Below are 22,922 nucleotides of genomic sequence, written 5' to 3'. Positions count from 1 at the left end.
AATAATAATAATAATAATAATAATAATAATAATAATAATAATAATAATAATAATAATAATAATAATAATAATAATAATAATAATAATCTGTTTTTATAATTAAATTGAAGCTTACATTCAATTTCACATTATTATTTATTTCTTCGAGATTCGAGCAGCAACATTCACAGTACACAAAACAACAACAACAACAAACAAACAAACAAACAAAGTTGGCATCATTTTTCTTGCTATGACGTTCATGTTAAAAATAATCTGGCAATTCAGGTTTTTACACACATGGACAACACTCAACACCAATGCTGTTTGTTTGTTTTTTCGTTTGTAAAAACAAAAACGTCTCGTTGAGTTGCATGTGCATTTGCAAAACAACAACATTACCACAGTACCCATTCAAATCCAGCGTACACTACTTACAGAATAAAATTTGAGAGAGAGAGAATGACCCATGCTATTTCACGTGTAGTCAGCATCCCGTAGTTGTGAGAGTGTGTTACAATCAGTAACAATCACAGTCGAGAGTGGAGAGTGACAAATGATGACATTGACAGTGACATTTGTATAAAGTATGTCACTACTTCTCAGACGTCATACTTGTCAAATAACTAATATTTTATGTAAGTATTGTTCCACCTTGTTCTAATTCTATCGTCTTGTGTGTTCATGGTCTGTTCTGTGGAATTCCATTCTATCTGGACGTCTATCGGAATGAAGCTGTGCCCACTCCGTTTACTGGGAAGGAGAAAAAGAAAATAAACGCCTTTAGTCAATAATAAGAAAATATCGCTTTATGCCATGTAATTGCCATACATACATGATACATCCATCATCCATACATAGATGAACGAAAAGTAAACAGCAGTTTGAGATGAACAAGAGATGATTGCATAAGGCCTTAATATAAATTATAAATTATAGTTGTTTACAAAAGTTTTGTTGTTTTTTTTTTTTTGTTTTTTTTTATCAAAAAGGACAGTTTTTAGGTTACAAAGTTATCAGGTTCAGGGAGAGAATTCCAGGTAGAAGGGCCAAACTTGGAGAAGGCTGTGTCCTCGTAGGACTTCAATTTTAGACAGGGACATAAGTAAGATTTGAATCAGTAGTTCAATTAAATAATAATAATGGGATACGCAAGCCAAGAAAGACGAGAGAAAATGCTTTAGTTAGGTGGCTATGTGGTCTTATAGTATGACACTCGCTTTCGGATCTGAAGTTCCTGGGATCGAGCCCCACTCGACGCATAGTTGAGTCCTTGGAAAAGGCTCTTTCCTCATATTCTCTCACCATACTCAGGTGTAAAGTGAGTACCTGGCCGTTAACAGTGTTGTCTCTGTCAGGGAAAAAAATGTATTATCGTCTAACAGGCGTCATGTTTTGTTTTACATGTTACACGTTGCTGTTGGTCAAGGACTCTTTGTAAAGCGCTTTGAGCATGTTTAGTGGATATTGCTCTATATAAAAGCTCAAGTTTTTTGGGGTTTTTATTTTACTTGGAGTTTGTTGAGATAAACTAAAATATAGATCATTTAATCTAGTCATATCGAGTCTAGACAATATCTGATTAAATCTCTAACATTTGTGCTTTCGATTTGTAAAATTCTGATAGCCTGCCATGGTTAGTTTTGACGGTATGATTTGGAGATTTTGTGGTTTTGGCCAAAAAATTGTTTGATTTGACGGTTTTGTTTTTTGTTTTCTTTTTGGCTTTTTTCTTAATTTTGAAGTATAAATTTGTAACTATGTTTCATAATCATGCAATTTGTTATTTACCAATTTCTCTATTGTCTAAAGGTATGGAAAAAAAACTCTGTTATTTATTGTTCTTAGAGTTAAGATGTCTTGTTTACACGCATGCAAAATCATGAAAATGTTACATCGGAAAAATATTACGTATTTTTCTAAGTTCAATAAAATGTAAATCCCATAACTTTTTTGTTTTTGAAGATATTTTGATTTGGTTTTTTGCTTTGTGTTGGGATTTTGTAAGACTTGATAGATTTGAGATAACTTAATCTTTATCTCAAACTTCAATTTTTGGTTTTGAGTACCTAATATATCACGTATTTCTCTAAGTTCAATAAAATGTAAATCCCCATAACTTTTTTGTTTTTGAAGATATTTTGATTTGTTTTTTTGCTTTGTGTTAGGATTTTGTAAGACTTGATAGATTTGAGATAACTTACTCTTTATCTCAAACTTCAATTTTTGGTTTTGAGTACCTAATATCATATGTAAATGCTGATATTGTTTGCAAGCTATGTGACTTTCAGTTGTTACTGTTGATGATCTACTTCTCTATGAACAAAGTTTTGAATCAGATGGTCTTTATTGTATAAGAAATCAATTAAAAGGATACCCTATTAGGGATGTGCCTGATGAATATTAACTTATTAGTCGAAAAACGGTCTAACATTTATTAAATAAAGATTACGAGCTGGGTTAATCATGTAAAATATGTTTGAATGACGGTTGGAAAACATTAGGAATTGCATCCCTTTTACATAATAGAACTGATACCGACATGATTTTCTCATGATATTTCAGATGACTTGGTGACTCAGGCGCTTGGGGGCCGAAAGTAAGTCTTTGCTTTTCCTTTCCTTTTTATTTATTTATTTATTTTTTTTTTTTTGGCAAGGGGGGGGGGGGGGGGTATGTTTTGTTTTTCTGTCCAGTAATAATTTCAAGACTGTTGATTAATTTTTCAATTTTGTTAACTTTTCTGTTCAATTAAAAATGTTATATATATATATATATATATATTATTTTTAATTATTTTTTTTCTGTATGTGTCTATTTTAGTGTCAAGTGTGTTGTGAATGATGGTGAATGCATTTTCACAACTGATATTGAGATCCTGCTTTCGAGATTGGAAAATGAGGTAAAATGAAATAATGTATCTATAGTGTTTATGTATGTGTGCATTTGAACAAAGATTTCACATTTTAATATAATAACATTGCAATGTGAATCCAGGATGAGTGGAGGGTCACTCGAATACCAGGGTGAATCACTTTAGTCATGCAAATATATACCATGTTGCTCACTTTGTAGGGCCTGCTCAGTGGAGCCTTACTACAGACCCCCTAGTTGCTGTCCATGTAAACAACTCATCCTGCAATATGCACTGAGCTCCTCGCTGCAACAGGGCAGCAACCCATTCGAAAAGCGGCTAGCATTTTCAAACTCTGAAATGTCATTGTCGTAAAAGAAAAGTAAATGCCAGTGACAGAAGTGAAAGGAGATGTCAAACCTTTTTCTATGAAAAGCACTCAGGTGGATCCACGGTAGATGGATGAAAGAATCACCATCATGCCTTGTGTCAAATTTTGACACCTGTGCTCAGTTGCATAAATTTTGGTGGCACTAGACAGGTGGCACTAAATGTCAAAAGTGACACAAGACCAGTGGTGTCCTTGGACGAATAGATGTTGGGTAGGGATTGGAAAAAAATAGAAAATCAATTCATAACTCTCTCTCTCTCTCTCTCTCTCTCTCTCTCTCTCTCTCTCTCTCTCTCTCTCTCTCTCTCTCTCTCTCTCTCTCTCTCTCTCTCTCTCTCTCTCTCTCTCTCTCTCTCTCTCTCTCTCTCTCTCTCTCTCTCTCTCTCTCTCGTTTTTAGAAGTCATCTTGTCATATAAATATAAAATATTACTATGAGCAAGTGTGATGATCGACTCGGAAAGCATTTTTTCAAATTATTTTTAATTTACTATTTTTCCATTATTTAGATAGACTATGTTTTGCAAGTTGTTAGATATTCATGAGTCAAATTTATAAACTTCATAACCTCTAGGTTGCAGTAACATAGCCTTTGGGCCAAAATTTTATCATCTCTTGATGTAGATAGCACTATGGTTAATACTGTGAGCCTATAAAATTATTTTCTGGAAAGGACAATTCATTAGATATATTTACAAAAGAAGTATATTATATAATGTATGGAAGTATATTATATAATGTATGGAACTATCATATTGTATATGTAATTTTTGCATTTCAGTTTCAGTTTGCCCTTGGGCCGATACATTTTCCTTCTTTTTGACAAATTGCCATTATCATCACTGGTATTTAGTGGGGTAGGGAGATGGTGGCTATAGGTGACAACACTCTGTGCTGCTCTCAATGCTAACCCTCTGTGCACAAATTAACTAAAAAATGTATCAGACTACTGCATTTCGATAATCTTAAAAGCAGACCAAAGAATATTGATTCACACATTGTGATGCATGCTAACAATATTGTTTGCTTACAGAGTACAGAGCTGATGTTAAACTTTGTCTATTACATTACTTCATATAATTTGGGCACACTACTATGTCTCATTTTTCACCAAGTGTTCTTTATGGTTAAAGGAGTGAGTCAGTAATTGCACAGAATTAATGTTTTAATATTTGTGTTCAAAATAAACTCTCAAGATGATAATTATCGTTTTCATGCTCAATTACAGCATCCAGAATATGAGCTGATTCTCCAATCACTGAAAAGCCACAAGTCGCAGTTTGGGGAAGGAATCAAGAGCTTTTTGTTTATATTGACAAGGATTGCTAGAGCTATGGAACAACTTGAGCAGTTAGTAGGTATTTCCTTGACAGGGATTGCTGATTCGCTTAATTTAAAGATTTGTTATATTGTCTGTGAGATACCCGTATTGACTGAATTGAAATATCACTACTTTGTATGAAAGTTAACTCTTCTTTCTACTTTCACTGAGTGTTTTAACAAATTTGTCATAGCTTTCATAGTTTTATCGATAGAAGTCAAATACAGGGAATAAATTGCACAAAGAATTAAGTGTGTGCAATATTTCAAAAGTTAAAGGTTGAATATCGTGTATAATTAAGGCAAGATATAGAAACTCATTTCAGAAAACTAATAATAAAAGCAAAATGAAACTTACCTGATTTTGTAGAATAACTTGTGCCTCATGAATCAAACCCAAAAATCTCAAGTTAAAGGTTGAATATCGTGTATTGTAAAGGCAAGATATAGAAACATCTACTAACAAAACACAGATTTGTTTTCAACAAAATTGTATCCTCATCCAACAATCAAATTCGTCAATGCAGTTTGTGACTGGTCTTTAACTGCAATTGCATTAATGACAAATTTCATGGCTCTCTGTACCTTGTCCACTAAGGATTCCAAGCCCAACTTAAATTTATTGCTGTGTGGTATCCCATGACAGTAGATATCTTGCCCATGGGTCTAGTCGATTCAATGACCAAAGCATTAATCTTGTATATTAATCACAGTCATAAACATTACTTCCGGAAAAACAACATTACTTGGTTTACCATGCTCTTCAGACAGGTTTGTTCTTGAAAGCATAACAATTCTGATGCAATCAGACACAAAGGAATTTTTAATGTAATCCTCATTTGATAGCCAAGAGTCATAGATCGGGGATAGACATTGTTTCTGAAAGCAAGCATTAAATTTCTCACTTTACATACTGTACCACAAAATTTAAAAATTGGAACCAGCAAACCATTCACTATTAGTGAAGGGGCAGGATTACATGAAAATTCTAATGCAGTGCGAACTTTAACTTGGTTTATTCACATGTGAGCCTAATGAACGAAGTCCAAGCCCAACATCCAATATCTTTTTTAAAAAGAAAAAAAAATGTTACAGTAACTCAAATTAACCTCAATTTGAAAATCAAATACAACACATCTTTGACCATTATTTTAGAAAAAATTTTTATTGAAACAAATCTAACCAAAATTAAATTGAGTGTAAATTATATATTTCCATGAAAATGGGTAAAGAAAATAGATCATTTCAGAAAACGAAAAATGAAAGTAAAATGAAACTTACCTGATTTTGTAGTATAACTTGTGCCTCATGAATCAAACCCAAAAATATCAAAATTTATAAAGAATTTTTTTTTTCAAAATCTTTAGGTAATTACAAGTCATTTTTTTAAAAAGTGATGAAATAATAGCTACATTTGAATTAATGCTTGTGGAATAACTATTGGAGGTATTGAAATGGAAGTTTGATAAAAAAGGAGAAGTATTGGAGAATTCATTGAATTTTTTTTGCAATTGTCTTGACATGAATATCGGGAGATTAATTCGTATGAAGTACATGGGAAATCTTTGTTCTGAGAATTGACTGGGTGACTGTTGTGGGTCCTACTTACCTGTCATATGAGGTTACATCGCCATTAGGAATGGCAGGAAAGTAAGCGGTCAGATTTATAGTGTAGATTGTACACTGTGTTTCAAGTAAGCATCTCCCTTCCAGCCATTGAGCATAATTACTAGTTCACTTTGTCAAATGACAAGCACATGCCAATACCTTGTTATTACTTCGTTTGGAAAATATTTTAAAACAAGCTTTTTTTCAAATACATCCACTAAACATACTCAAAGCGCTTTACAAGGGGTCCCTAGTCAGCAGCAACATTTAACATGTAGGACAAAGCATGACGCCTGTTAGGCGATGTTACAATTTTTCCGATAGAGACCTTTTTCAAACCCGGGACTTTCTGATCCGAAGGCAAGTGTCATACCAAAAGATAGCTACTATCGGGATGTAGGGATGTGGTTGTGAGGAGGTGGACTTTTGTTTATTTTTGGGGGATGAAAGGTTTTAAAGCTTATTTCCATGTCTGAACTTTTTAACCTGTATACTTGTCTCAGACTATATTTGGACAGCTGTCCTTCTAGCATGCCATCAAATTAGAGACTTAAACGTGTGGTTCGATTGCTGGGGCCCATCTTGGACTCCGACACTGCCACAATTGTTCTGTTTTGTATTTTTCATAATTTGTAGTGAGATGATATTTTGATCTCCATTGTTATGAAATTATATTTGTTTTTTTTTTCAACACTGAACGAGTTATCATCTTTTAAGAATACCTATTTTATTTCAATGAATAAAAAAGTTAAAGCTTTATTACATTTTAGAATTATTTTATTGATATAGCAATCCTTTGAGTCAAACTTTTAGCAAACTTAGATTTTGACCTTGTATAGCAATGGTTAATCACTTTACTTTATCTACAGGGTATTGCCCATATCATTTCTACAAGCGTCATGCAAGAAGTCATCAATAAGTTGAGGAAGGAGGTGTGCACAATTGCTATCCCAGTTGTGATACAGGAACAGCATGCATTCGATCAACATACTTCAAAAGATTGCAGTGTTTTAGTTTCTCAGTGTGTAGAACAAGTGGGCCAACCAGCTAGAGAGAATGTATTGAGTAATGTTTTCCATAGGAGTAAGAATTTGGATCTAGAGCACCCTGATGACAGCAGGAAATCTGTAAATGATATCGTCACTAGGAAAGCAGTAGACGGTAATGATAAAGATAAGTTGAATCTTAGGTCATGTACGGGAATTGATCCTGAAAGTGAAACATCATCTGGTGGAGTAGCAGAATCTGACTTCGTGTATTTGAGAATGGCAAAGTGTTCATCAAGACCTGGAACAGAGCAAGATAGTGATGTGGAGGATATTGAATGGTTTTTTGATAGGCAACCCCCTAAGTTGTCCAGTGGAAACGAGTTTCATGAAATACTAAAGGTGGATGGGCATTCTGGAATTAGTTTTAAAAACTGCAAAAATCATGTTATGGATATAATCAATGGTAAAAATTCTAATAGTAGTGAGTTTTACTCAGATTTTCAAGGTGATGCTAGACATAAAGAAACCCATTTAAGTTTGGATAAAGATAGTCATGATTCTGACTTTGAAGATTGTTTTGAAGATATAGAACAGCAGAATTATAAGACTGATGTTTTTGAGTCTGTGATCACGGATCAAAATATTTTGAAAGTCAGTGGACTGACGTCTAATATGGATGTGAATCAGAAAGAGATATTGAACACTAAACTACTTCCTGTGAATGATGATTTTGAGGAATCATTGGATGTGTCTTTTTATCCTCGTAAAACCAGCAATCAAATCCAAGATGAGTTTGATGGTTGTTTTAAACAAGAATCTCATAGTGTTAACAACATTGAAAGCTCACTATCTATTAATGAAATAAATAATGAGTCTACAGAATATAAAAATGCACATTTAAATGCTACAAATGGTCCCCAGGTGATAAATGAAGAGAAGCATAATAGTTTTAATTCAAAAACTACTTTAAATTTAAAGCAAAAGCAGTCTTATAGCAATAATCAACTAAATTTGTCAGAAATAACAAAATTGAACTCATTGCTCAAACAGTTAGGTAATCATAAATCTCATAATATTCAAAAACCTGATTTATCAACCAGACATGATATAAAGAGAGAAGATGTTGAGGATGGAGAAAATCAAGACTGTTTAGATTTGTCTGAATCAACAATTCGTGATGAAAGTGCCAATAATAAGGGAATCATCAAGTCGTTTTCAAGTACTGAGAAGGACCCTAATGTATATATAAAGTCCTTAGAATATGTTTCCACTGATAATGTTTGCATTCCGAGCAAAAGTACTAGTGTATCCAAAATTGACAAGATTGATAAAGTGCTGAAACGTTTAAGTGCTCAAAATCCATCAGTAAACACGGTGCAGATAACAACTTCTAGTAGACATATGAATTACCGTGGAGAATCTCAACACCAAAGGGAAATTAACCGAGTAGAGATGTTTGATCCTAATGGTCCAAAACCAAGCCTTGAATCTGTGAATCAACATTTATGTAAAGAAACTGGATTGATGAAAGGAGATGATTGTTTTGAGGCCGATCTTTCAAAAATACAGAATTTTGGATGTCTTCAGAATCATGGAAAAAAGTTTGATCATATCCCTGATCGTTTTCAGAAAAAATCACCAACTGATGCCTATAACGGGAATAATGTTAACACAGATTTAGAGCTGACAGATGGTGATTGGTCATTGAAAGAGATACAAATTCCACAGGACATTTACTTTCTCTCTAGGGAGTCTGAAGACTTGATACAACTGGTGACCCAGGCCTATATGTTTCAAAATGGAGATGGGATGACTAACAGTCAAAGACAGAGGTAATTACTTATGTTTTTAAGCCATTTTGTTTGCATTGTCTTAAATATGGTTCTCATTGTTGTGGTGGTGACGGACAGAGGTGTTGGATTCTGTAAATTTTGTGCAGAAAATATGTAATTCACAATTAATAGTATGAACAATCTATCGCAAGTTGGTTTCCTTTTATTCATATCTACAAAAAGTAAAGCATGTCCCATTCATAGATCGGTCACACTTTTAACTTCCCTCACTTTGCATGTCACATGCTTATTTTTTAATGTTTTTGTTCTCCTTCTTTTTTGTTTCAAATCATTGAAACATTTTTAGATTGAAAATTTCCCAGAATAAACAGATAAATAGAATAAAGATAACTAGTCAGTTTTTAGTGTGCCATGATGAATGTAGGAGATATAATATTTTTCAAGTGACAGTTTAACGCTGTTTTGGTGAATGGACTTACACATATTAGTTATACCCCTTTCATTTTGGAGAAAACTCAATTTTACTTAAAATAGCAAAATTTTGTGAGGCATTCCTATTATCAGTTGTAAAAATAATGTTAAAGGTCAAGAATATTTTTCTCCGGCACATATCCAGTTTTACAAAAAGTAGATTTTGACGCATAGTGATATCCTACACAGAATGATAATTCTTAGTGCCAAATTGTCAAATCCGAGAACCAATCATTGTTAAAATGAGTAAGAAAAAATAGTGTGGTCACGGGAGGGGTATAGTGGTACGATTCTTGAACTCGGGCATTTGAAATGTTCAACTCATTCCCATGAGTTTAAGAATCTTATGTTAAAGACTTGATAATTGTGCACTGATGATTTTCAGAGTGAGTATTGTTCAGATTTATAATGATGATGATGTTGATAATGATCACATTCATATAAATAATAATGATAATAATTGTTGTTGATATTAATCTTTCTTTAATTTATTAGTATATTGGGCTTTTTTTGTGTTGAATATAAAATATGAAATTAATGTTTTGCACTTCTACTCAATAAATATGTTTACGGGCAAAAAAAAAAAACCCGGTAAAAACAAATGGAATTGTAGGACTATCATTACTTAAATGAACCTCTGTCTGCCAGGTTTGACTTGTCCAAGGTTCACTGTGTATCTGTCCAGTCTTCTCATTGCATTAAGCAAGTTGTGAGAGGTCTTGTCATAAAATGCAGTGGGAATGCTCTGAAAATGATTAACCCATTGCAACACAAGAGAAATACAGTGGTATGTATTGTCCATTACGTTGTCTACTTTTACAACAAGACAAAATAAAATTAGTCTTCTAGACCCATAAAGACCCATGCAGTTTGACAGTCACAATTGCTTATTACCCTTTGAATAAAGTGTTGGTATATTGCAAAGACCATTTTAATTGATATGACCTAAGGGTTAAACCGTGACTTCTGCTAGGAAGAGGGTAGAACTCTGAAAAAAATCAGAATTTATGGAGATAGTTAAGTGTCCTTTGATTGAACTCCCAGTCCCAAACCCTGCTGCTCCTAACAATAAGAATTTTAGTAAAATATAGAGTAGAATTATTTTTTGTATATTTATGTTATGTTAAAAGATGTAACCCAGTGTATTGAAGTAATAATCTCAGTCTGTGAGATTCAGATTTTGCCAGACCTGATCCTGCTTCATTATCACCGCTTGGTAGACGTATGGATCAGAATATACTGCACCCAGGACTGAGCAGATTCCTTTGATAAAGGCTTTTTTTAAATGGCGAAATCACAATGTCTTCAGGTCGACATTCTGGCATGGATTCACCAACTATTACAGTCCGGTTTATGGAACCAAAAATGCAAGGCATAAATAAAACAATTTGACAACCATTGCTTCAGTAAAGTTAATACAACTGGCATGGTCTATAGTTTACTGAGCAAATTGAACCAATGATTAGAAATTGTAAAATAGAATGAAATAAAATTCCCTTCATTCAGCCCCAAGGGAAAGTTTGTCTGTCTGCCCTGCCCCTTAGTACTTGAAATTTGTGGAGAAAGGCATACAGAGTGGGCAGTTTATGACAGTTTTTTTTTGTGGTTTATTTTTTTTTTTTCAGTTTTTAGCATAACCGAGCGACCTGTGAGTTTCCTACTAGATTATCAGCCTCCTAGTCTTGGAGAAAAGTTTTTAATGGAGACATGATATGTATTTTACCATATTGGTCCATTTTTAGTATGTAAATTGAGGGAAATGAATATATATAGATTTTAATGTGTCAATTTAAAAAAAATATATATATAGCCCACTCCTGATTATTTTGATCTTTAATTCATTCTTTGACATCCGGTTTATCCCAACATAATACCAGATTGAGACAACAGGTCACAATTTTTTTTATGGGGGGGGGGGGGGGGGGGGGGGGGGGGGGGGGGGGGTTGTGTTTTTTTGTTCATAAAAGATTTGGGTAATATTATTACAAACAATCACTTAAAGTATCAAAGTGATTGAATAACAGTTTGAGGAGAAGATTTTAAACTTAACTACTCTTGGTTTGGCATATGCAAATGAAGGATAATGTAAATTTTCTTTTTATTAAGATATACTTCTTTGTTTCAAGTATGTTATTTGTTTTTCTTGAAATCAAAATAAATCAAAATATTGATGTAATTTTTGCTCATTTTTTGTCATGAATCAGATACTTTGAGATTCAAAATGGTCAAAATCTTATTTTCTTTTCATCGTTTTTATATAGAAATATAATTGCCAAAGAATAATCATTTTTCATGTGTATCAAAATGTTAATAACACGAAAATAAAAAATGACTTTGGTTATTTGAAGTGAAAATTGGGTCCCATGTCGTTTGATGGGGGATGACTGGAGAGATATGAAGCTTAATATATTTGGAATTGTGGAAATGCATATTTTATTGCTCATACTTTTTCTTTAAATTTTGTTTTAATCAAATACATCTCTTTGTCCTATTATCATCATACTGAGCTACATATTCCCCCTGTTTCTCGACCAATTTTCAGCTTGTGAATGGTGACATGAAACCCAGTTTTGTGCACAAAGGACACAAATCTTCAGTGGCCAAGAAAACTCTTGTGGAAAGGGAGACCACTATTAATTTCCCATCACTTGGACAGGAACATTCATGGGCTTCAAAAGTGGTGGATGTCATTAGAAGGGTAATTAGTATTTTTTTATAGTAATAGTAATTAACTTTTTTTCTCTTTTCATAAAATGATACTTTGCTTTCTCATATGTTAATAAAAAATATTACTTTGCTTTCTCATATGCTAATAAAAAATATTATACACACTTATGGATAAACAATGAAATAGGATTCTTTCATTCATTATTTGAAATTCCAAATGCATGCCCAGTTGCTGTGTGAATGTAAGTGCAAGGTGGAAGTTACATTCAGAATTAAAAATCACAAGAGTGAAAAAATTCCTTTTTTATATGCCTCAAACTTTTATTTTTTTATTGTAAGAAGTTTTTAAAATACAGTCCTCTCTGGATAATCGCAACACCTTGGGATCAGTGAAAATTTTGTGATTAACTGAAGTTGAGTTTCCTGTCTACTATTGCAATATTTTTGGAGATGCCAAATGCCATGTTTTTAGGCAAGTTCTGTCTGAGTTAATTTAGGAGATGAATTGAACATATTGATGATTTGAAGTTTTTCTGTAACGTGATATTGTTCCTCTTGTTAGGGGAAGTCATGATTGCTCAGTCCTCGTGGGGTTTTTTCCAAGCTGCGGTATCTTTGGCCGATTTCAGATAAAAGGATGAGACACTTTTTTCTCCACCACTTGTTGTGTTTTTACAGCAATTTTGATTTGACCACTAATCAGTTTCATACCTATATGGTAAACTCAAACCAATTGTTGTAAACCTTGTTCTTAGTCCACCACAGACTGAGCAATTTGATTGAAACAATAACCATATGACAGCCCTGTATAGATTTTGACAAGCAAAAGCAGCTTTGATGCAAGCTGATTGGATTAACTTTCACTCTTTTGTTCTCAACATTTGTAAGAGGCAAACGAGATTAGCCGTGATAAAAGACCAATGCATAGTTGTCGATCCCAAAACAAAGGAGGTCAGTCTCTTCTTACAACTGTCATTGTCTACCTGTTGTCCATACTGTGCCTAGCCCCCTCTCCTCCTATTTAATGTTCACAGATGACCACACAAACCCATACTGCAAAGCCCTGCCCTCTTTTGTGTAATAGAGTGGTGACACATTACTGTAGCATTAAGCCCCACCCACTCTCAACTCTTCAACCTGTCATAATTTCGTCCGTGATGAAATTCAATCATGAGATTTTCTTTGATTTCTTGAATTTTCCACTGGTGAGGTCGAAAATTTGTCGCGATTAACTGAAGTTTGTTGCAATTAACCACTGACTTTTATATAGAATTAATTCTGTTTCTTGGAAAATGTTGCAATTAACCGTCCGAAGGTTGTGATTAACCAAGTTGTGATAATCCAGAGTGGACTGTATTTAATTATTAAATAACCATTTGTCTATTTTATTTTTGGTGGGGGGAGGCTTAATGATTAGTCATCACAAATTATTTATGTTAACTGTCAAGCAGAGATGTAATTTTGGTACTTTAATGGCCAAATAAATGCAGATTCCTAGGGTATGGAATTGGTTAAACATACATTGAAAAAAAAATTGACCACTGGTATAGCGAGGGTGGACAAGAAAGTTTTGCAATTTTTCTCATATTTTCGGAGATATTTAATTTAGAACCTTAACTATTTGGCATCAATACTTTTTAACCAATTGACTTTGAAGTGTCAAAATGTCTAAGGTCTATATCATTGCTGTGTGACATAATCCATTTTGTCCTATTACGTGGTCAAAACAAAAAATGAAAATGGCTGCACCAAAAGATATTTGATTCAAGCAACCTGCTGTTATTGGATATCTAAATGCTGAAGACTGCTCACACATCGGAATCCATACCAGAATGAAGCTTGTTTATGGTGGCACTTGTGTTGATTATAACACAGTTTGGTAATGAGTAAGGCCATGGAAGGAGGAGACCTGATCGGTACAAAACTTCAAGAAAAATGCGATATTGCATTTTAAGCTGTCTTTTGATGTATTGTTTAACAAATTATTCCTAAAAATGAGGGAATCATTGCGGAAATTGCAAAACTTTCAGCCCACCCTCGTATGTTTTAAACTACCTGATAAAATTCTACCAATGATCACTCTCCTCAGCTCCAAGTTGAAGTGTTGCTAGTAAAAGGGAGGATGTGTGACATATTGTCTGATATGCTGTACAAAGAAAATATACTAGTCTTGACCAACGTGCCTTTCCGGGTTTTGCAAATAATAAACCAGACTCATGGAGTGTCATTGGTAACTTATATTCAAGATGCTACAGTGGTATGACTCACTTTAAATCTCTCAATCTATCAATCTACCTGCCTATCTATCTATTTATCTATCTATCCTTGTTATGATTACAAAAAACATACAACATAATCAGATTTATTTCCTGATGAACAAGAGAATTGAGAGAACCATATTTTACTGTAAAGCAAAATAATGCAAAGGAACAAAAGGATGCTTATCTATTGCAAACTATTTCCCACCACGTACTGCCTTAAAGATCCAACAAACCAATCATGATTGGGTGGACCAGGGGTTCAGAAAAAATCTCAAGTGTACCTAGAATATATACTGGTCCCTTTGCTTGTGAAGTGAGTGCTCCCAATGGAGTAATATGTGGAAAACTCCATGTTCAAGACACAACATTAGTGTCAGAGTTGTATTTTTTTTTTTCACTTACTTATTGTCGGTAAGGTGTTGTCTATTTTCTTCACCCATCTGATTACTAATCATGCCAAATGTCACTCGACTTTGTTGCAAATGCCTTACAAGCCACAACAATCAAAGCTGAATATGTCATTGTTTTTACTTTTGTTTTGTTTTTTGGTGTTTTTTTACATACCGTCTCCAGGCTTGCCAACCAGTATGATTTTTCATATTTAAATACGCTTTTAGGTCCAAAATTTGATATATGGGAATGTTGGTTATAAAATGATAAATGCAGACAGTCAACAGTTTGTAACAAAAAGGGGGGAAAATGATAAAAGTGGAATGGTTGAAGTCATTGAATGTCATTTCCACCTAAATGAGAACTTAGTAACCAGACAGATTATTGTCACAGGAATTGTAGGATTTTCCTATACTCTACTAGCTTGATAAGACTCCATAAATTTGAAATTCTGGATGTTGAAAATATGACTTTTTGGAAGAAATATGAGAAAATTATGATAAATATTGGGGAAAATAACATAAATCTTTTCAAATGGTTGAGATTGGTGGGCAAGTCTGCTTATGCATTTTCACTTCATGTTGCCGTTTCCATCCATTTTGACATTATATAGGGTTTTCTTTGAGATTCTCTATTAAAGAAAGAGGAAGGTTTGAATAAAATTTGCTGAACTAAAACCCATACCTTTTGTTTTGTTTTGTTTTTTGTTGGATTTTTGTGGTGTTATTTTTCTTCGGGGGGGTGGTTATGGTTGTTTGTTTGTTTTTTATTTATTTATTTATTAATATATTTTTTTTCCCTTTTGAATACAGAATGATTTATGTCAGTTGAGCTGTCAACCCTTAGACAAAGACTGGATGGATCGTGATAGAGATTCTCATTGCTTGCTTATTTCAGATCTGCCTCAAATACAGGTAAATACATGCAACAAGAAGTTTAAAAAAAAAAAAAAAAGGAATTATTTTGAATTTAAAAAAATATTTTTTTTGGTTTGTTTTTTTTCTTTCTTTTTTTTTAGTTTAACGTATTTAAAGACAAAACTACAAAATTGCTGCCTTGTTGTTTTGACTGATGGTTCTCAACACCATTGAGCAATAACAGATATAATAAAAGGGATTTTTAATGATGTTCTATTTTGTTCTGCAATACAAATCCTACAATGTCTTAACTCACTCAACCCTAACACCGACCATATCCGTAGTTTACCCCCCGGGTTACTTTTACCCCATGCCTATTTATTACATGTTTCTGAGAAAAATTATAGGCATAGTATCGAAGCTAATGTTTTTTAGTTTTTACATGTTAATGGCAGTTGAATAAAACTGTCTATGTACATGCTCAATTTTAATACATTTTATCCAATTTTGAAAAGTAGCAAAAAACTCTAGGAATGAGTGAGTTAAGCTGAAAAATTCAAAATTTAAGTAAATTGATTGTTTTGCTATACTCATTTGCTTAGGAGTAATGTTATGAACAATGTCTGAAGCCTGGGATTGTAAAAATACCTTGAAAGGGTGAAAATGTTTCCATTCGAAGCCTTTTTATTTTCACCTTTTCATAAGTATTTTTATGGTCAGTGTCAACATTCTTTGTTTATTTTGATTTTTGTTTTGTTTTTCTTTTAATCATTGTGCATTTATTTTGTTGTGAGATGTCATGAAAAGAGATTCAATTGATGTTTGTTTATTGGGGTTTTTTTGTTAACTACTCATTGTCTATTCTAATTTATAGTATTTTTAAAGTATGGATATATATATCGAAGTAAGGGGTAAAATGTTTTCCATCTCTGAAATTTTTAACAGATAATACAGCTTTTAAGTTGTATGTCTTAATAATGCCAAGATATTTTTTTTTTCACAGACCATTTTTCTCCAGCTTCCCAGCATGCAATCTTGTCATATAGAGGAGGAAAGGGTTTGGAAGTGTCTGCACAGACTTTCTCATGCTTTGAAGGACGGGCTTGTACTTCCTGGGTATGGTCTGACTGAGCTGTGGTGTGAAGGACGGATCAGAACCATGACAAAGGATTGGCCAGGTAGGATGATAAGAAAGAATACTTTAAATGGAACTAAATCATTGATACAATAGGGTCGGTGAGACTGGGTGTCAGACCTAATTAGATTTATGGTCCTAAATGCATTTAGAAAAAAATGAGTAGCCTTTAAAAGCAATATAAAGCCTATGTGGCTAGGCTCTATTTTTGTCTCTGTAGTGTAAATGAACAGTAATAATTGTGTACTACCCTTTTGATCAATGCCTCTTTATTGCGAAATACTTTTCACCAGATCTTAGACATCTAGTTAGAGCTGTCAAATGTATGCTAAAAAGTATATTTGCATGTTTCCATATCTAAGTACGATTGTATAATTTTCCTCTTAAATTTTTCGATTTGTGACATTAAATATTTTTAAAATTGTAAAAGCTATAAAGAAAAAAAATTCTGCATTGCAATTCCATGCCTCACAAACATTTGATTTTTTTTCCGAAATTGTCTAATGAGAGAGTCCATTCCACTGTTTTAAGAATGTCATTGAAAGGGAACGTAACAACTTAATATTAAATCACGATGAATCCATGACATTGGATATTATTTGTATTTTTATATCAATTGAAACTATTAAATGTCATGTATCAAAGTGAAAATGTCAAACGAATGCTGATAGGGAAAGTTGAACTATGATTCTTGACTATGCCACTTATTTTTGTGTTAGATGATTGATAATTTGAAACAGTGATATATGATGGTTTTATAACTTTGAAAAATGTTATTGATGCTGAAAGTTACAAAGAGCATTAAAAGGTTTCAAAGCTTATTAGCTCCAAAGTGATTCAATTATGATTAAATATTTTACACGCCGTCTCATTTTTCAATAAAACATAGCTTATCAGGTTCCTACTTAGAGTCACAGACTTGAAATATAAAGAACCAATTGTTGATGCCTAGTCATCATGTGAATTTGGGTTTGATTTGATTCCTGTCAAAAGAACTTTCTTTTTACTTCCTTTCTGTTTTACTGAGATATTTCTCCTTTCTTTTTCCTGCCCTTGATCATTTTGTCATTGCACTGCACTTTCTTTATGTTTTGGAACAAATCAATAAATTAGAATTGAACTTTTTTTCTTTTTTGTTTTGTTTTGTTTTGTTTTTTTTTGCTTGCTTACTCATTTATTTGAATTTAATCTTGAAATTCTACTTTCAGGTGGATTTTGTCCTCAGACTGATTTGATTGTACAGGCTCTAGCTGATGTCTTCCATGATTATACAGCCGTTGTACAGAGGAATGTGAAACCAGTATTTAAAAAAAATGAGAGTAATGTTCAATCCTCATCACTTTTAGAATGCACATGTGTTACCAACCCTGGCTACATGGATGTACAGAAAGAGGAATTGTTATTATCCTCATCAGAGTTTCAAGATTGTCATACACATCAATTCAGTGAACAACACTTGGAAGATAAGAAAGAGAAAGTAAATGCATCTTTTGATAATATGAATATTAACAATAGGAGTACTAGTGATTGTAGAACAGAACATGTTAAATGCAAAAAGTGTGTTAATGGCAAGATTGAAAATGATATCTCAACAAAATGCAATCTGATAAGAAGTGAGAATGATTATCAGTGCGACTCTTTTACGTCCAAAGTTTCCTCTTGGTCGTCTGCAATAGATTTGGTAACTGTCCTACTTAGTCTGGATTCTCTGGTTGTTACAGGAGCTTCTTCATCAGATCTCGGAACAGGGGGTATATTATTGTAAACGCAGAAAGATCTTAATGGAATTGTGTGATTTTATTTATGTTTTGAAACGAGTGGGGAGAGAGAGAGAGATCTGGTATGTGTGTCTTTTTTTAAACTGTCACTATTCAAGAGGGGGGGGGGGGGGGGGGGGGGGGAGGAGAGCTGATACCATTCCTATTTATTTTATTTGCTCTTTACGTCTCCAGACTCTTAGGTCATGCTTATTTCAATAAAGGTATTACCTTTGATCTTGTCAAAGTAAATTTTGTATTTTTTTAAAATAAAGATGTATACACATGCTTGATAAAGGGTACTTGTTCTTCTTTATAAAATACATCATACGAAAATACATATTTACACAAACAGCCTCGAAATTGCTTACAAGTCTACCCACTGAAAGCTGCGGGGGCCTAGTAAGGTCTATCTGTTGTTCTTTTCTGTGCAGCTCTGTGGTCTTGTGGTATGACTCTCACCTTTAGACTGGTAGGTCACTGGTTTGATTGCAAAGTTGAGTCCTTGGAAAAGACTTATTAGGTACTGAAATTTATCTCAATGCACCGGGGTAAAATGAGTATCTTGCCAGTAACAGAGTTGTCTCCATTGAAAAAATGCAGGTGTCATGTCTCATCGGATATGTTAAATATCAAGTCACTTTTTATGTGACATTTCTGTCGTCCGATACAAGACTCCTTGGTTGTGGTCAGTTGGTGGAGCTGTCTATCCCCTAATCTAATATCCCCATCTCTGTGGCATTTCTGGAAAGATACTGCGTGCTTTTGTCCAGACTTGGCTAGAGTCCTTATCTGTGCGAGAAGCAGTTGGGTGTCTTTTGTTGTTTTTATCTGCGAGATATTTTCTTTCCTGCTAATCATCTCAGTGTGACTTTGAATTAATAGTGTAGGAAACCATCTAAGTATATCCCTTTTGGTAGGAATTCCATACCAGAGCCAGTGTGAGACCGTAAGTGGCCTTAGGTTGGACAGAGATAGATTTTGCTGGGATCTACTTTGTGAATTATTCCCCGTTGTCTTACTGTGACCTACATATTTCTTGTCCTGCCACTACTATCCTGCTATTCTTGTGTGTGGTATTATCAACAATTTTTTTACCTTATGCGCTGAAATGACTATATATAGAAGTGTCTAAAGCGCATTCAAACTTCTTAAATGAATTTAAGACTACTTGTTTTTTGCCCAGGCCCAAGCTAGAACCCTTTACCGCGAGGGAGACGGTCGGTGAAACTTGTGTAATATATATATTGCCTGCTTTTATTTACAAGTTTCGTAGCAAAATTGAAGCCTTTAAAGATATACTCCAGGCTATCAAGAAATTCTTGATATGTGGTGAAACAAATAGGTGTAGTTTCCCACTTACCAGAAATTACCTAGAGTACCAATGATATTTAATAATCTCAATTGCTCTAAAAGTGTCGGGGTTAATGAAGGAAACATTGGGCTTAAAGACAATTGTTCAAAATTTTCCTCATTTTTCACTTTGTTTGACCATCAGCAGTGAAGTATGACGCTCGCCTTCGGAACTGTAATCCCTGGTTTGAATCCCACTCTGGGCAAATCAAAGTTGAATCCTTGGAAAAGGCATTTTACTCACATTCCCACACTACACTCACGCGTAAAATGAGGAGTGGTCTCTGTAAAAAAAAATAATGTACCTATGGGCTCCTTACAGACATCATGCCTCGTCCTGCATATTGAGGTGTTGCCGTGGATTTGGGACCCCATGTAAAGTGCGTTGAGCAACTTTAGTGGAGATTGTCCTTCATAAAAGCTCAAGCTCAAGTTAATTTGAAGAAGCAAAACATTCCTTGAGAGAAAATTGAACGTTAGATCCGTTCCACGGGGAGACAGAATACAACCTGATAAAGAGGTCGGGGCTGGGCATCATCCTTAATATGAATTCTGTAACATTTTGGTGGAGCGTAGGAATTAAAGAAGTTCTGTGAAATTAAAGATCGTCATTGGTAAATATTAAAATCTCGTAATTCGTGTATTCCCACGAAAAGTTTAAACTTTTGTAGAGTTTTAGGTAATGCATATATATATATATATTATATGTGTGTGTGTGTGAGTAAACGCTTCTCTTTTTAAAAACAATCAAGAGTCACATCGAATGACTTGATGAATTAAATCATTGTGAAATTGTTTACTTTACCTTTTAATTAACGCACTGCCTGACACCTTAGTCGATGGTCAGAGGTTTTCCTGTGACGTCATAAAAATTCCTTGCATGTTTCGATGTTGCGGGTTAATGGAGTCAGGACACTGATAACATTGAAGCTTGAATCCAGATGATCCCCTGCATTGCATGGTCTATTATTGTCCTTTACTGTGGTACTCTGAAAATTAAAAAAAAAACACATTTTTAAAATTTTGGGCAGAAAACTCGTCCTTCAAATACCGATCGGTCAAATAATCCTCATCTTTTCTAGAGCTCTCAAATCTGGGACTTCAAGGAAGTCTCATGTTTAAGAGTTTTTGACTTGGTGATGATCGTTTATTATTGGGTCGATATTTGAAGGACAAGTTTTATGGCCAAATTTTATTTTTATGAGTTTTCTTTTTGTTTTTGTTTTTTTGTTTTGTTGTTTTTTTTTTAGAGTGCGACAGTTTCGTGTGGTGAAATTAAACATGTCGCAAATGCAATAACAATCTATGAAAATGTTTTATTAATTATACTCTTCATGTGGTTCCTGGCCTCCCATAGTGGCAGGGAAATACTGTGTCTTCTATCCCCCTATATCTGTTTTCCAAATTGCTTTCTGTCTTTGTCCTTGAATGAGATTACTTGGTTTTGTTCTGGCCCTGGCTGAGATGGAAACAGTCAAATGTATAGTTAGTTTTGGGAGATGATGTTTTTTTCCTTGTAAATCCTCTCTCTGTTATGCATTGTATTATGTTTTGTTTATATTTTATTTATGATTTGTAAACATTTGAGTGTATTCCTCTTAGTAGGGACATATTATATTCAAGCGATATGTAAACCACAGAAAAGTCGAATATGGAACGATCGACTCAATAATATCATTGTTATCCTAAATCTAGTACGGATCCAAAACCAAAAATAGATGGTTTAAGTTTAACTCTTGTCCTGTGACACGTCAACGTCACAACCAGCAGCAACATCTACAAATGAATTTTTCACAATTGACCTTTAAATTTCGCCATCTATTTTTAGCTACAACAGACAAAAGGGCCGGATTCGAGTAGTATAAACAACGGCTATTTTTACTATTCATGATATCAGCTATCATCACTATCAGCAAAACTAGTTAATCTCTTTCTCTGGGAGTGAACAATAACTTGACTCCAATGGAATGAGGCTAAATGCCAACATTCCAACGTGAAAGTGAAGACAAATTATCATTATTAGTACGTCTTAATAATTTCAGTGACAATTGACTGTTCAGTTAGTTTATTTACTCGTGGTTAACCTGTAGTGCATTCATATCCAACTGTATTTCTCGACCATTCCGAGGTATGGAAACTTAAAAGGATTTTGAAGTTTCATGCCCAGATAGTTGCCACATGGGCTTGAAAACCAAGTGAATGGAACAGATTATGTGACTTAAATTTAAATATGTATGCGTAGCAATTGTCTACCATTCTGAAGCTTTCTATCCAGAGTTATTTGCTTGATTATATAAGAATAATAGCTACTCTTAGATTGCAATCATCCCCTCCTTAGATGCACACATAATGATAGATGCAATTTGCATACAATGCATAGCTGTCAGCGTGCATTATGTCCTTCGAAAAAGATTTCACATCCCAAGGAATTTTTAAAATGAGAAAATAGGAAGGAAAATGTGGAGATGATAGTACTTATCATAATGACGATGATGATGACGACGACGAAGAGGAAGCAAATTTTAAAAGCCTCCACAAAATAAACATAGGAGGTAAATAGGCACTTGTGTCACGGTGCAGGATCCAAAAGCTTGAGCTTAGGTAGATGGGACAGATTCAGGCTGCAAATGCTCTTGCGAGACCGGAACTGGAAGTTAGTCCTCTACCAACAACGGTCCGGTTCTCCAATGCTGAATCCAATCGGTGAACGCAAGTGAGAATGAGAAAAGGTGCATCGTGTCTATGAGAGCGGGAGATGAGGGGTTAGCAGTGACAAGTATCTTTAGAGGCCTAGAATAGTGATGAACCGTTGTGCTGATGGGCAGCACATTCTCGCCTTGCACAATATGCAATCAGTTGATCATTTTTCTTTGTAATTTAGTCGTGCACTAGGTCAAATCAGCAGCGGTAAGCAACATATGTTTTTGAAGTCCACCCCTTAGAAACAATGAATGTATTTGACCTTGTTTATTGTGTTTTGAAAAGGAGGGAGTCCTTTAATTATAATAAAGGGATTTGGTTGGATGGGAGGGGCTTGGGGAAGGTAATTCGCACTGTCATAACCATCACCTACATTGATGCAGGAAATTTCAAGACATG

General features: G+C 34.1%; 1 protein-coding gene across 2 annotated transcripts; it reads left to right on the top strand.

The window, feature by feature from the left end:
* The first annotated feature begins 272 nt into the window (after positions 1-272).
* LOC144965283 (uncharacterized) lies at positions 273-18,767 on the top strand. Of its 2 annotated transcripts, none has more exons than XM_078900468.1 (11): positions 273-617; positions 2,545-2,578; positions 2,803-2,881; positions 4,451-4,576; positions 7,020-8,971; positions 10,052-10,190; positions 11,946-12,101; positions 14,160-14,327; positions 15,534-15,635; positions 16,582-16,756; positions 17,922-18,767. In XM_078900468.1, exons 1-11 carry the CDS (start codon positions 569-571, stop codon positions 18,476-18,478), a joined length of 3,537 nt encoding a protein of 1,178 aa, XP_078756594.1. In that variant the 5' UTR covers positions 273-568; the 3' UTR covers positions 18,479-18,767. The 2 variants fall into 2 exon arrangements, with proteins under 2 accessions (XP_078756594.1, XP_078756595.1); XM_078900469.1 differs by having other exon boundaries at positions 289-617; positions 4,451-4,580.
* The last annotated feature ends 4,155 nt before the right edge of the window (positions 18,768-22,922 follow it).

This window comes from Berghia stephanieae, chromosome 2 (genome assembly GCF_034508935.2).
Source record: "Berghia stephanieae isolate SIO BIC M18660-M18661 chromosome 2, UCSD_Bste_1.3, whole genome shotgun sequence".
NCBI lineage: Eukaryota > Metazoa > Mollusca > Gastropoda > Nudibranchia > Aeolidiidae > Berghia > Berghia stephanieae.
Note: the sequence above shows the minus strand (reverse complement) of the source record. Positions and strands in the feature narration are given on the sequence as shown.

Coding starts and splice junctions, on each gene's coding strand:
- LOC144965283 (XM_078900468.1), top strand. CDS start 569: ATGTCACTACTTCTCAGACGTCATACTTGTCAAATAACTAATATTTTA. Junction 4,577..7,019: donor TGGAACAACTTGAGCAGTTA/GTAGGTATTTCC, acceptor CTTTATCTACAG/GGTATTGCCCATATCATTTC. Junction 12,102..14,159: donor TGGTGGATGTCATTAGAAGG/GTAATTAGTATT, acceptor CACTCTCCTCAG/CTCCAAGTTGAAGTGTTGCT.